Below are 12,969 nucleotides of genomic sequence, written 5' to 3'. Positions count from 1 at the left end.
CTTTCCTCACCAGCTATTTTATCCCAAGGACTGTGTTGTAATAAGGGACAAATCTATTTGTTTTTCTAGTGGTGAAGGGAAGAGGAGAGAATAAAAAATGTTACCAAAATACCAGTTCCGCCAATGAATAGCATGTATTTCTTCGTTGGGAGCAGAGAAATTATTTTAATTATCAGTTACTTAATTCATGAGACCAGCATTGTACAAAGTTTGTGTCGACTGCAATTTGCTGATAACCATTGGATAGAGCACGTTTCCCAGTTGGTAACAATTTAAACATTGACCAGGAGTATTGCAGCCTTGAGCATATCTGCTTTTCTCCAATTCTGTTCAAAAGGCAAGGTATAGTTACAGTGAGGACAGCCACGTATGGAAGTTAAAGGTAAATAGGCTTTCAGTGTTTTAGGCCCAAAGTTTTAACTGCAGCAACGGGTTTCCCCATTGTTCCCGCCGGCAGGAAAGCCTGGAAAACTCCTTCTGCTATGTTTTTATTTTCCATTGGATACGAAAGGACTTCAAAGATAATTCAGAGGGTGAACCTATTCACCTTCCACGGAGATATCCTGAATTGCGAATCGAAGGATGATTGTCCAGATCATACCCAGTGTCATCTTTGCATTTCCATCCACAATTTCTGGAAAGACAGAGGAAAGAAAACTGTCATTCAGCCAGCGCAAAGTCTCAAACAACTCTTTCCATCCTTTGTACTGAAAGCCTCAATTTAGTTAGCAATTCCATTTCCCAATAAAACCAAACAGGCATTCCATTCTTAAATTCCAGCTTGCACATCTTTTTGGGTTATGAGGGCGAGACCCATGCAGACACGGGAGAATGTGCAAACTCCACACGGACAGTTACCCGGGGCCGGGATCGAACCCGGATCCTCGGTGACGTGAAGCAGCAGTGCTAATGAGTGCGCCACCTTATCGCCCTCAGCAAACACATATTGTCCCCCACCGAGGAGCCTGGTTCCAAAATGTATAGCAACAAATCATCCGCATGCAAGGACACCTTAAGATATACACTTCAAAAGGAAAAAATCTTCAGGGCAAAGTGGGTAAAGAGCAGTAGGAGTGGGATTAATTGGACAGAACTTTCAAAGAACCAGCAGCTGTAAGATCTGACTGAATCTGCCCTCTTTGCTGTGCGACTCCAAAATTGGCAGCTGACTTAAGTGAAAGATAACCCAACAGTGGAGAAAATTATAAATACAAGGTAAAAAAAAAAACATTTTCGGCTGTTTCAACAGCATACGTTCATCGCCGTATCGGCTGAAGTAGGCCTTGGGAAGTAAGTCCTCTCCTCTCGTAACCATATCGTAGCAAAGGCAATAATTAGCAAGGCTCAGTCAATAAGGGTGTCACACAACAGGAGTGAGATTAAACCCACAGCTACAAGTCAGATCACATATATGGATGGCACAGTAGTTAGCTGTGCTGCCACAGAGTGCCAAGAACCTGGGTTCAATTCCGGCCTTGGGTGATTGTCTGTGTGTTCTCCCAGTGTCTGCATGGTTTTCCTTTGGGTGGTCCGGTTTCCTCCCACAGTCAAAATATGTGCAGATTAGGTGGGGTTATAGGATTATGGGGACAGGGTAAGGGTGTGAGCCTAGATAGGGTGCTCTTTCAGAGGGTCGGTGCAGAACCAATGGCTGAATGGCCTCCTCCTGCACTGTAGCAATTCTATGGATCTATTATAACTGCCCCTCAAAGTGATTTTAAAGCCAAGTAACTTCACCAAGGTTTCTAACATTTCTAACCTTTCCATTATATTCACAGAATCCCTACAGTGCAGAAAGAGGCCATTCAGCCCATCGAGTCTGCACCGATCGGCTGAAAGAGCACCCTACCTAGGCCCACTCCCCCACCCTATCCCCGTAATCCAACAAATTGATCATGACAATCCACCTAACCTGCACATATTTGGACTGTGGGAGGAAACCCGTGGAATTATACCCAGAGGCACCCTTGGAAAAGGGGAGCAACAAATCTCTTTCTTTGGGGGGGGGCAGCAACATTTATGCCTGATGGCTGAAGGACCTTTCTTTGTACCTCTGTGTTCACAGGCCCATATAGAATTTGTTTTACCATTACTATTTATTAATACTTTTTGGAGCACTCTCCTCCACCCCCAGCACCCCAACCAACTCCTTAAAATAAAAACTGAATCAATGTCCATTTATGATAACCATGCTGTATCATGTCCTGTAATCCCTGTGAAATATGGCGTTTGTTACACAAAGATTTTCCATGTCAATGTGATAAAACACCTAAAGGTTGCAGGTGAGAGCTTCCGGGTTTATAGATTTCACTTTGCCGGACCCCAAACCAGCGATTTTAAAGCTTCTCACATAGGTTAGGTTCATTAAGAGTTTCTGACTCCCTGCTGGAGTATTTAAGTTACCAGATTTTTTTATGAGGCCATGCGTATATTTTTCATTCTCCACAAAGAAATGTTCACCACTGATTTGAACCGGGTTGCCCACCTTGTGTAGTTTTGATTGCTACCCCTTCCACAAATATTCACTCTTTCCACCACCGTGGCAGCCGTGTGTACCATCTACAAGATTCACTGCAGAAACTCACCAAGGTTCCTTCGACAGAACCTTCCAAATGCACGACCGCTATCATCTAGAAGACCAAGAGCAGTAGATACCAGGGAACACTACCACCTGGAAGTTCCCCTCCAAGCCACTCACCATCCTGCCTTGGAATTATAACACCGTTCCTTCAATGTCACTGGGTCAAAATCCTGGAACTCCCTCCCTACTAACACTATGGGTGTACCTGCAGCACTTGCACTGTAACAGTTCAAGAAGGCAGCTCACCATCACCTTCTCAAGGGCAACTGGGGAAGGGCAATAAACACTGGCTTAGCCAACGATGCCCACATCCCACAAAATAAAAAAAAGGTTAATTCATTCGGCACAATGGCACAGTGGTGAGCACCGCTGCATCACAGCACCAGGGACCCAGGTTCTATTCTGACCATGGGTGACCGTCTGTGTGGAGTTTGCACGTTCTCCCCGTGTCTGTGTGGGTTTCTTCCGGGAGCTCCGGTTTCCTCCCACAGTCCAAAGATGTGCAGGTTAGGTGGATGGGGCATACGAAATTTCCCCTTAGTATCCAAAGGTTAGGCACCCTGGGATAGGGCAGGGGATTGGGCCGAGGTAGGGTGCTCTTTCAGAGGGTCAATGCTGACTTGATGGGCCGAATGGCCTCCTTCTGCACTGTAGGGATTCTATGGTGAGCTTTGATTTCAAACTGTGCTTTCACTGTGTGAATGTTCCAGTAACCTCATGCATATAAAAACCATCCTAGCCCTAATTCAAATTTGCTGATCTCAGCAGGAGTGGGAAAATTAGCCCCAGTGTCCACGAGAAGGAATCAACATAACTCAGTCAGGATTTTTGTCCTAGATTAGGATCCATGACCTTCAGTGTCTATGTGAACAGCAAGTGAAGACAGGCCTGGGCTCAGTCCTCTGATAATGCACTCAACTGGCCAGCTGCCATTCGCCGATAAGACTTGCCTAAGAAGATTGGCCACTTGAGAAAGGCACCAGAGTGCTGCTGGTCCCTGGGGAACCAGAATGGACCAGGAAAGGGAAAGGGATGGGACTGGAAACAAAATAGACGTCTTAGTAAGCGGAAAACAACTGCCAACTTTCATTCCTGACGGCTACAGGATTTCATCAGCATTACCTAGAATGGCAAATCTACAGATTGCTACTTAATCCAATGGGATGCAAACAATAATGTTTGTCGCTGGGATTATTTCTGATGGTATCTGACTGCTTTTCAGGCAAACCTGCCAACACATATGGATATGGCTCATAATTTAACCTATCTTCATCCAATTACATCCATCTAAGCCCCCAACCTATTATCTTGAATGGATTGACTCGAGATAGATGAATTGACTGATGCCATCTGCCTATCTGTTCAAAATAAAAAATCTACCGCCCTTTTCCTCTCTGTTACAGCATCCACAGGACTGTTGGATGTCCGAATTATTAACCTTCCCTATCTCTGTTCCAGATGTTCATAGAATCCCTACAGTGCAGAAGGAGGTCATTTGAACCGACCCTCCGAAAGATCACCCTACGCAGGTCCACTCCCTTGTCCACCCTGCCCTATTCCCATAACCCTGTAACCTAGCCTGTACATCCCTGGCATGAAGGGGAAATTTAGAACGGTCAATCCACCTAACTTGCACATTTTTGGACTGTGGGAGGAAACGCAGAGGAAACCCACGCAGATACGGGGAGAATGTGCAAACTCCACACAAACAGTCACCCAAAGCAGGTATCGAACCCAGGTCCCTGGAGCTGTTTAACCATGTATCAAGGAGATTAATATTGGTATATAGTGACCAATGTACAGTCCTAGCCATAGCACCAAACGATTTGTCTTTAAAAAGTTGACCAGATTCACAAACCCTTAATTAAGCCTGGATACAGATACAGACTCTTGGATTGGATTTGTTTATTGTCACGTGTACCGAGGTACAGTGGAAAGTATTTTTCTGCGAGCAGCTCAACAGATCATTAAATACATGGGAAGAAAAGGGAATAAAAGAAAATACATAATAGGGCAACACAACATATACAATGTAACTACATAAGCACTAGCATCGGATGAAGCATACAGGGTGTAGTGTTAATGAGGTCAGTCCATAAGAGGGTCATTTAGGAGTCTGGTGACAGTGGGGAAGAAGCTGTTTTTGAGTCTGTTTGTGCGTGTTCTCAGACTTCTGTATCTCTTGCCTGATGGAAGAAGTTGGAAGAGCGAATAAGCCCAGTGGGAGGGATCTTTGATTATGCTGCCCGCTTTCCCCAGGCAGCGGGAGGTGTAGATGGAGTCAATGGATGGGAGGCAGGTTTGTGTGATGGACTGGGCGGTGTTCACGACTCTCTGAAGTTTCTTGCGGTCCTGGGCCGAGCAGTTGCCATACCAGGCTGTGATGCAGCCCGATAGGATGCTTTCTATGGTGCATCCGTAAAAGTTGGTAAGGGTTAATGTGGACATGCCGAATTTCCTTAGTTTCCTGAGGAAGTATAGGTGCTGTTGTGCTTTCTTGGTGGTAGCATCGGCGTGGGTGGACCAGGACAGATTTTTGGAGATGTGCACCCCTAGGAATTTGAAACTGCTATCCATCTCCACCTCGGCCCCGTTGATGCTGACAGGGGTGTGTACAGTACTTTGCTTCCTGAAGTCAATGACCAGCTCTTTAGTTTTGCTGGCATTGAGGGAGAGATTGTTGTCGCTACACCACTCCACTAGGTTCTCGATCTCCCTCCTGTATTCAGACTCATCGTTATTCGAGATCCGGCCCACTATGGTTGTATCGTCAGCAAACTTGTAGATGGAGTTGGGACCAAGTTTTGCCACGCAGTCGTGTGTGTACAGGGGGTAGAGTAGGGGGCTAAGTACGCAGCCTTGCGGGGCGCCGGTGTTGAGGACTATTGTGGAGGAGGTGTTGTTGATCATTCTTACTGATTGTGGTCTGTTGGTCAGAAAATCGAGGATCCAATTGCAGAGTGGGGAGCCAAGTCCTAGGTTTTGTAGCTTTGATATGAGCTTGGCTGGGATTATGGTGTTGAAGGCGGAGCTGTAGTCCATAAATAGGAGTCTGATGTAGGAGTCCTTGTTTTCGAGATGCTCTAGGGATGAGTGTAGAGCCAGGGAAATGGCGTCTGATGTGGACCGGTTGCAGCGGTATGCGAATTGCAGTGGATCAAGACTCTTACAGACTCTTCCAAAAGCTGACCCGCAGGCAAATCTGGGGCGGGATTCTCTGAGCCTGAGGCTAAGTGTTGACACCATCGTAAACACAGTCACGTTTCTCGACGGCATCAACATGCCATCAGGACCAGCGATTCTGACCCCTACAGGGGGCCAGCATGGCATTGGAGCGACCCACGATGCTCCAGCTGCCGATGTCAAATGGACGCCGTGGGTCTGCGCATGCGCACCGCGACCGGCGCCAATCCGCACATGCGCGGTGGCTCCCTTCTCCGCGCCGGCCCCGACGCAACATGGCATAGGGCTACAGGGACCGGCGTGGAGCAAAGGAGGCCCCCAGCCCGAGTGACCGGCCCGCCGATCGGTAAGCCCCGATCGCGGGCCAGGCCATAGCGAAGGCCACCCCCGGGATCGGACTCCCCTCCCCCTCCACCAGGCTGCCCCCCGAATGCATGCACGCCGAGGTCCCGCCGGGTAAGACCACACATGGACGTCGCGGGCAGGACTCGGATTTTTCTTTACGGCTGCTCGGCCCATCCCGGGTGGAGATTCGCTGGGGGGGCCGCATAGAGCGGTCCCCGACCGGCGCCGATTCTCTGCTCTCCAGAGAATCGGCGGACCGGCGTCGGGGCGGCCTCGTGCGATTCGCGCCCGGCCCTCGATTCTCCGGCCCGGCCTGGGCTGAGAGACTCCTGCACCAGCTGTCTTGACCGTTCAGTGAATCATCTGCATGATCTTCTATTATGTTTACTGGTGAAAACGCTCCCCCTAGCAACTTCAGTTCTGGGTCATCTCAATGCAAGCTTTCCACATCACTTGAAGATTGAACACAACTGAATGTGTGCCTTTCCATTTCCCCTACATTCACATGCTCAGCTTAAACAGGACTGCACAGTGGCACATCTAATCCAGCTCAGTTGCAATTATCCACATTCGGTATAGAAGATCCTGAATGGCATTGACAAGGCAGATGTTGAAAGAACGTTTCCTCTGGGGGGATGAGTCTAGATTTAGGAGGCTCTGTTTTAAAATTAGAGGTCGCCCGTTTAGGACAGAGATTAGGGGAATTTTTTTCCCTTTGAGGGTTGTGCAACTTTGGAACTCTCTGCCTCAGAAGGCAATGAAATGAGGGGCATTAAATCTTTTTAAGCCGAGGTAGATAGATTCTTGTTAGGCGAGAGAATCAAAGGTTATCGGGGAGGTGGGGAATGTGGACCACAACACAAATAGATCAGCCACGATCTTATTGAATGGTGGGGCAGGCTCAAGGGCCACATGGGGGCACAGTGGTTAGCACTGCTGCCTCACAGCACCAGGGACCCGGGTTCAATTCCAGCCTTGGGTGACTGTGTAAGTTTTCTCTGGGTGCTCCGGTTTCCTCCCACTGTCCAAAGATATGCAGGGTAGGTGGATTGGCCATGATAAATGACCCCTTAGTATCGGCCTCTCCGAACAGGCGCCGGAATGTGGAGAGTAGGAGCTTTTCACAGTAACTTCATTGAAGCCTACTTGTGACAGCCAATGTCCTCATTGTCTTCAGGTGATGTCCTGGAGGACTGGAGAATAGCCAATGTTGTTCCTTTGTTTAAGAAGGGTAGCAAGAATAATCCAGGGAACTACAGACCGGTGAGCCTTACGTCAATGGTAGGGAAATTACTGGAGAGAATTCTTCGAGACAGGATCTACTCCCATTTGGAAGCAAATGGACATTTTAGCAAGAGGCAGTACGGTTTTGTGAAGGGGAGGTCAGGTCTCACTAACTTGATAGAGTTTTTCGAGGAGGTCACAAAGATGATTGATGCAGGTAGGGCAGTGGATGTTGTCTATATGGACTTCAGTAAGGCCTTTCACAAGGTCCCTCATGGCAGACTGGTACAAAAGGTGAAGTCACATGGGATCAGGGGTGAGTTGGCAAGATGGATACAGAACTGGCTAGGTCATAGAAGGCATAGAGTAGCAATGGAAGGGTGCTTTTCTGATTGGAGGGCTGTGACTAGTGGCGTTCCGCAGGGATCAGTGCTGGGACCTTTGCTGTTCATAGTATATATAAATGATTTGGAGGAAAATGTAACTGGTCTGATTAGTAAGTTTGCAGACCACACAAAGATTGGTGGAACTCCGGATAGCAATGAGGACTGTCAGAGGATACAGCAGGATTTAGATTGTTTGGAGATTTGGGCGGAGAGATGGCAGATGGAGTTTAATCCGGACAAATGTGAGGTAATGCATTTTGGAAGGTCTATTGCAGGTAGGGAATATACAGTGAATGGTAGAACCCTCAAGAGTATTGACAGTCAGAGAGATCTAGGTGTACAGGTCCACAGGTCACTGAAAGGGACAACACAGGTGGAGAAGGTAGTCAAGAAGGCATACGACATGCTTGCCTTTATTGGCCGGGGCATTGAGTATAAAAATTGGCAACTCATGTTGCAGCTGTATGGAACCTTAGTTAGGCCACACTTGGAGTAAAGTGATCAATTCTGGTCGCCACACTACCAGAAGGATGTGGAGGCTTTAGAGAGGGTGCAGGAGAGATTTACCAGGATGTTGCCTGGTATGGAGGGCATTAGCTATGAGGAGCGGTTGAATAAACTCGGTTTGCTCTCACTGGAACGACGGAGGTTGAGGGGCGACCTGATAGAGGCCTACAAAATTATGAGGGGCATAGACAGAGTGGATAGTCAGGGGCTTTTTCCCAGGGTAGAAGGGTCAATTACTAGGGGGCATAGATTTAAGGTGCGAGGGGCAAGGTTTAGAGGAAATGTACAAGGCAAGTTTTTTTTACACAGAGGGTAGTGGGTGCCTGGAACTCGCTGCCGGAGGAGGTGGTGGAAGCAGGGACGTTTAAGGGGCATCTCGACAAATACATGAATAGGATGGGAATAGAGGGATACGGACCCCGGAAGTGCAGGAGATTTTAGTTTAGACGGGCAGTATGGTCGGCACAGGCTTGGAGGGCCGAAGGGCCTGTTCCTGTGCTGTACTTTTCTTTGTTCTTTGTTTGTTTCAATAAGCTATTATTATTATTAGTAGTAGTCGTATCCAAGGATGTGCAGGTTAGGTGTGGTTACGGGATAGGGCGGGGAGTGGGCCTAGACAGGGTTTTTCAGAGGGTCAGTGCAGACTTGATGGACTGAATGGCCTCCTTCTACACTGTAGGAATTCTATGGTTTTATGGTTCTAAAGGTTCAGCAATGAATGCTCTTTGTGTGTGGTCCGTGTCATGTTTGCCAAATGAGATTTACAAAGTCAATTGGCTCAGGTTTTTAAATCAAGAATTTGCCTGTTAATTTGTACAGCCATTAATGTTTTTACTCAACGGACAGTGGTTGTCTATGGCCAAATGTCCAATAAAAATGTGCCTTGTTTATTGTTTATACTGAAACAAAATAAAGTCCAATTTATATGATAAAATTCACAGTTCATCAGTACTATTTATATAAGGTTAATGAGTATTATACATTCAGAAAGAAGAAAGCTGATGATTTACCTTCCAATTGATCAAAGGGTACACACAGTTTTAACAGCGAATGGAAAGAATTCTTAGCACTTGAGTGTTGTACCACAATTCTGAATTCTTCACTAAGTAGCATACAGGAAGGGCATGGATCATGACTAAATCCATTTCAGCATGGCAAATAAGACAAACACACACACTCTAATGGATTGTTGCGTGCTTCCTATCCTGTTAACATTTTACAGTGCAAAAGATCATTCTACTGTTGCCATGGTTACATCCTGAGCATACAATTAACATGCAAAGCTGTCATATGGAGCACTGCTGTACATGTTTTTTAAATCACTAATTACCAAATTAGTGATATCTTGGTAAGCCCCAAAATAGGAGCTGTTTGAATTGATCTCCATGTTAGTCTCCTGAAAGAATAAATAGTTTGGGCCTACTGACCAGGAAGGGTAACTGGCAGATACAAGCACGTCTCCTAGTGGTTAGGTGGAGAGACATTGGCAAAGAGCTGAAAGCCCCTCCCTTGCCTTTCCCTCCGCTGTGGAAATAACATACAACATCGCCGGGAAAAGCAGAAAGTGGTAAAGGGGAGAAAGAAAAGAGGAAGTTACAAAAGGGCCAAAGAAGTTATTTTCCAATACAAGGCAGAATGACTGTGCACTGCCAAAACCCATGTCGGTCACTTGAACCATAAATTTTTTAGGAGGGGTTTCTGTGCAGTTAAAGTTGTAAATCTCTTATGCCAGCTACTCACAGTCAAATTAACCAACCAGGGTTCAATCTGTCCAGACCCAATGAGAGGCCTCGATTCCAAACTCCATGATCTGCTTTCAATCGGCATTCTTCACAAACTGAATGCAACAAAACATCTTGCAGCATGCCTTTCAATTAGCTACTGGAGTGACCACAAAGTTTTACTGGCCAGAGGCGAAGGGAAAACATTCAAACAGGCAGTTGGTGAGGCACAGTCTGTGGTCTTTACCTTTGCATTCACCACTGTAGCTGGCAGCCCTATCAGCAGTGGTGCTGTAAAGAGGGTGGCACGGCCTCCAATTTCCATTTATGTAAACACCACTGCTGGAGGCAAAAGGGGCATCATCTGTGCTGGAAGCCCATGGGCGAAACAGGGAAAGGTCCAGCCAGCGGAAAATAAAATAAAGCAACTCACGAACACCAACTGCGCAAACACTGAAGGTAATAAAATGAGAGGTGAGCTTACTGAAACATGTTGAGAATCTGGGGGGGGGGGGGGGGGGGGGGGCTTGACAGGGTAGAGGCTGAGATGATGTTTTTCCTTGTTGTTGGAGAATCTAGAACCGGGGTGCCCAATCTAACTAAATGGCAACAGAGACCCGTGTCAAGCACATTTACCTGGACGTTTCCCGGCAGCGCCGGGAAAGCCACACTGTCGAACGGGACTGTTGCAATCCGGGGCCTAAGCGGGGAATGCACTTGGTCCCGTTTCCTGCATGAAGGAGCTCCACTTGCCAAACCACCTCAGCGCAGGAGATTGGGATGTCATTTTTAAATGGTGCCCTGATCTTTCACCGCCTCCCCCCACTCCACTCCCACCCATAATGCTACCCCCCGGATCGCCCAAAGCCCCAACACCCATTAGGGGATCCACGGGGATCCCCAGCACCCTACCTCAAACTGACTGAGCACCCCCCCGGGCCCGATGCCTGGCGCAGGCACTCTGCCAGCCTGGCAGTGTAGCCATCTGGGATGGCCACTTCCAACGAGGTACAGAGAAACTCGCAAAGCCGAGCGGGTAAAATGGACAAGCCAAGACTCAGGCAGGCTCAGAGCCTGAAATGCATATTTGTAAGCAAGAAGTCCAGACGATATCGAAACTCCGTCCAAGTAGCATTTTAATGGGGCCGATTAGCATTCGATGGCCCACCTTCACCAACACAAAGGACTGGTACTCGAGCAACCGGGACAGTCCCAGACATTTCGGCGCCACTCCCTGTTCAAGGGAAACGCAAACAACGGGGTCAGCGACCACTTGGGACACGCCCAGTCATCCAGATCCCCGCCCACTTATTGGCTAAGGAATCGAACAGAGTGATCAGGGATCACCCAATTAGTAAGGCCCAAATCAAAGGACCGCCCAAAAGAGCGCGAAACCCCCCCGAGAAGAGTTCGCCACATGTTCGCTCTCTCTTGGTCCTGGTACCTCGGTCATGGCCATCGGCAGGTGCAGCAACACCAGAAGCAAGTACAAGTTCAACACCCACTACCAGACGGATGAGCCCAGCTGAACACCAGTTACTCCTTCGAACCCGACAGATCCAGAAGCGAACAGCGGCCACTGTTTTCTGACCTAAGCCGGGTGCCCGAAGTTAAGTACAGGTTGTCTTAGTCGATAGGTGTAGTTAACTAGTAGTATTTATGTTGCATGACTAATTGTGTGTAAATAAAGTACCCTTGACCTTGAAGTAACTAACTGGTGTTTGGCTCTTTGATCGATAGCTGGTTGAAACTTGTGGTGGTATCATTTGATACCTGGCGACGCTAAGCATTAGGACATAGAAAGAAGGGCCAAATTCACTGATTGCCAAAATTGGAACAGAGCCACAGAAAAGACAAGTAAAAGAAACTCTCAACGGCAGTGCCACATGGGCACCTTTGAAGTGCCAGTCTGGCACCCAGGTGGTACTGCCAGGGTGCCAGGTTGGCACTGCCAAGGTGCCCAGTTTGCACCAGCAGGGCCAGGGTGTCAGTCTGTCCAGAGGACAACCACGTGATGGGGGGAGGGGCCTCCAATCCTCTGTGAGATCCTGCCCAAGCACCGTTCTGCCTGGCCCAGTTTGTGGGGTCCAGTACCAAATGGCGCTTGCCTAAGGTCTCTGAGGCGAGGGGGCTAGATCCCAACCCCCCAGGTAGATCAGGTAAGCTGCATATTAGAGCAAGTCCAGCTACATTTTGCCAAATACTGATCCTGCCCTACCGGGCGGGATCCAGATCGCAGCATCTCGCAGGATCCTATTAGGTCTCGCGAGTCATGGCGTGCGAGGTAGATTCCGGAAGCAGCCTCTTCCGGTTTCTACCAGGACATGACGCAGCCAATAGATCGAGCCCAAGATGTCTCTCCCATTTAAGATTGAGATAATAAGGAATTTCTTCTCTCTCAGGGGGAGGCATTTAAGTTTGCAATTCTCTTCCAAGAGAGCAGTGGAGTCTGGGCCATTGAATGCAGTCAAGTCCGAGATAGACAGATTTGTGAATGGGGGTGTCAAGGGTTGTGGAGGAAGCAGGCAGAAAAAGTGGAGTTGAGAACACAATCAGTTCAGCCATGATCTCACTGAATGATGGCACAGGCTTGATAGGTCCAAAGGGTTACTCCTCCTCCTCTTATAGTCTTATGGGTCCTTTTTATGGCTGTGGAAGATCCAATACTAGGGCCTTTAGGTTATAGTAACAGGTTTAAGCAGCAACTGTGTTAATAAAAGGCATTAAGATTAGCAATAAAACACGGAGCACAGATTCTGGTTATGTGAAAAGTGGCCATTATTACAAACAACTTCACCACACCCGATGACGGAGACTCATTACGTGGGAGACAATCGGCTCCTAACAAGCTCACAATCCATTAAAATGGCAGTGGATTATAAGCAGATCTGTCTCCTGGAGGAAAATAAACAGGAAGTATTGTGATTTGGGGGAGGGGGGGGGGGGGGGGGGGGTTTGTTAGCGGGGTGTCCTACAAATGCACAAAATAGGAGAATGAAAAAGTAAATTAGATCTCTGGCCG

At 47.8% G+C, this 12,969-nt stretch overlaps 1 protein-coding gene across 6 annotated transcripts in view; it reads right to left on the bottom strand.

Moving 5' to 3' along the window:
• The window catches only part of actn1 (actinin, alpha 1), a 292,127-nt gene that overhangs the window by 110,466 nt on the left and 168,692 nt on the right, over window positions 1-12,969 (bottom strand). For all 6 annotated transcript variants that reach the window (XM_072485663.1, XM_072485693.1, XM_072485666.1 and 3 more), the window contains exon 4: window positions 548-634. In XM_072485663.1, coding sequence (XP_072341764.1) covers window positions 548-634 — 87 coding nt within the window. The remainder of the gene's footprint in view (window positions 1-547; window positions 635-12,969) is intronic.

Source organism: Scyliorhinus torazame, chromosome 2 (assembly GCF_047496885.1).
Source record: "Scyliorhinus torazame isolate Kashiwa2021f chromosome 2, sScyTor2.1, whole genome shotgun sequence".
NCBI lineage: Eukaryota > Metazoa > Chordata > Chondrichthyes > Carcharhiniformes > Scyliorhinidae > Scyliorhinus > Scyliorhinus torazame.
Note: the sequence above shows the minus strand (reverse complement) of the source record. Positions and strands in the feature narration are given on the sequence as shown.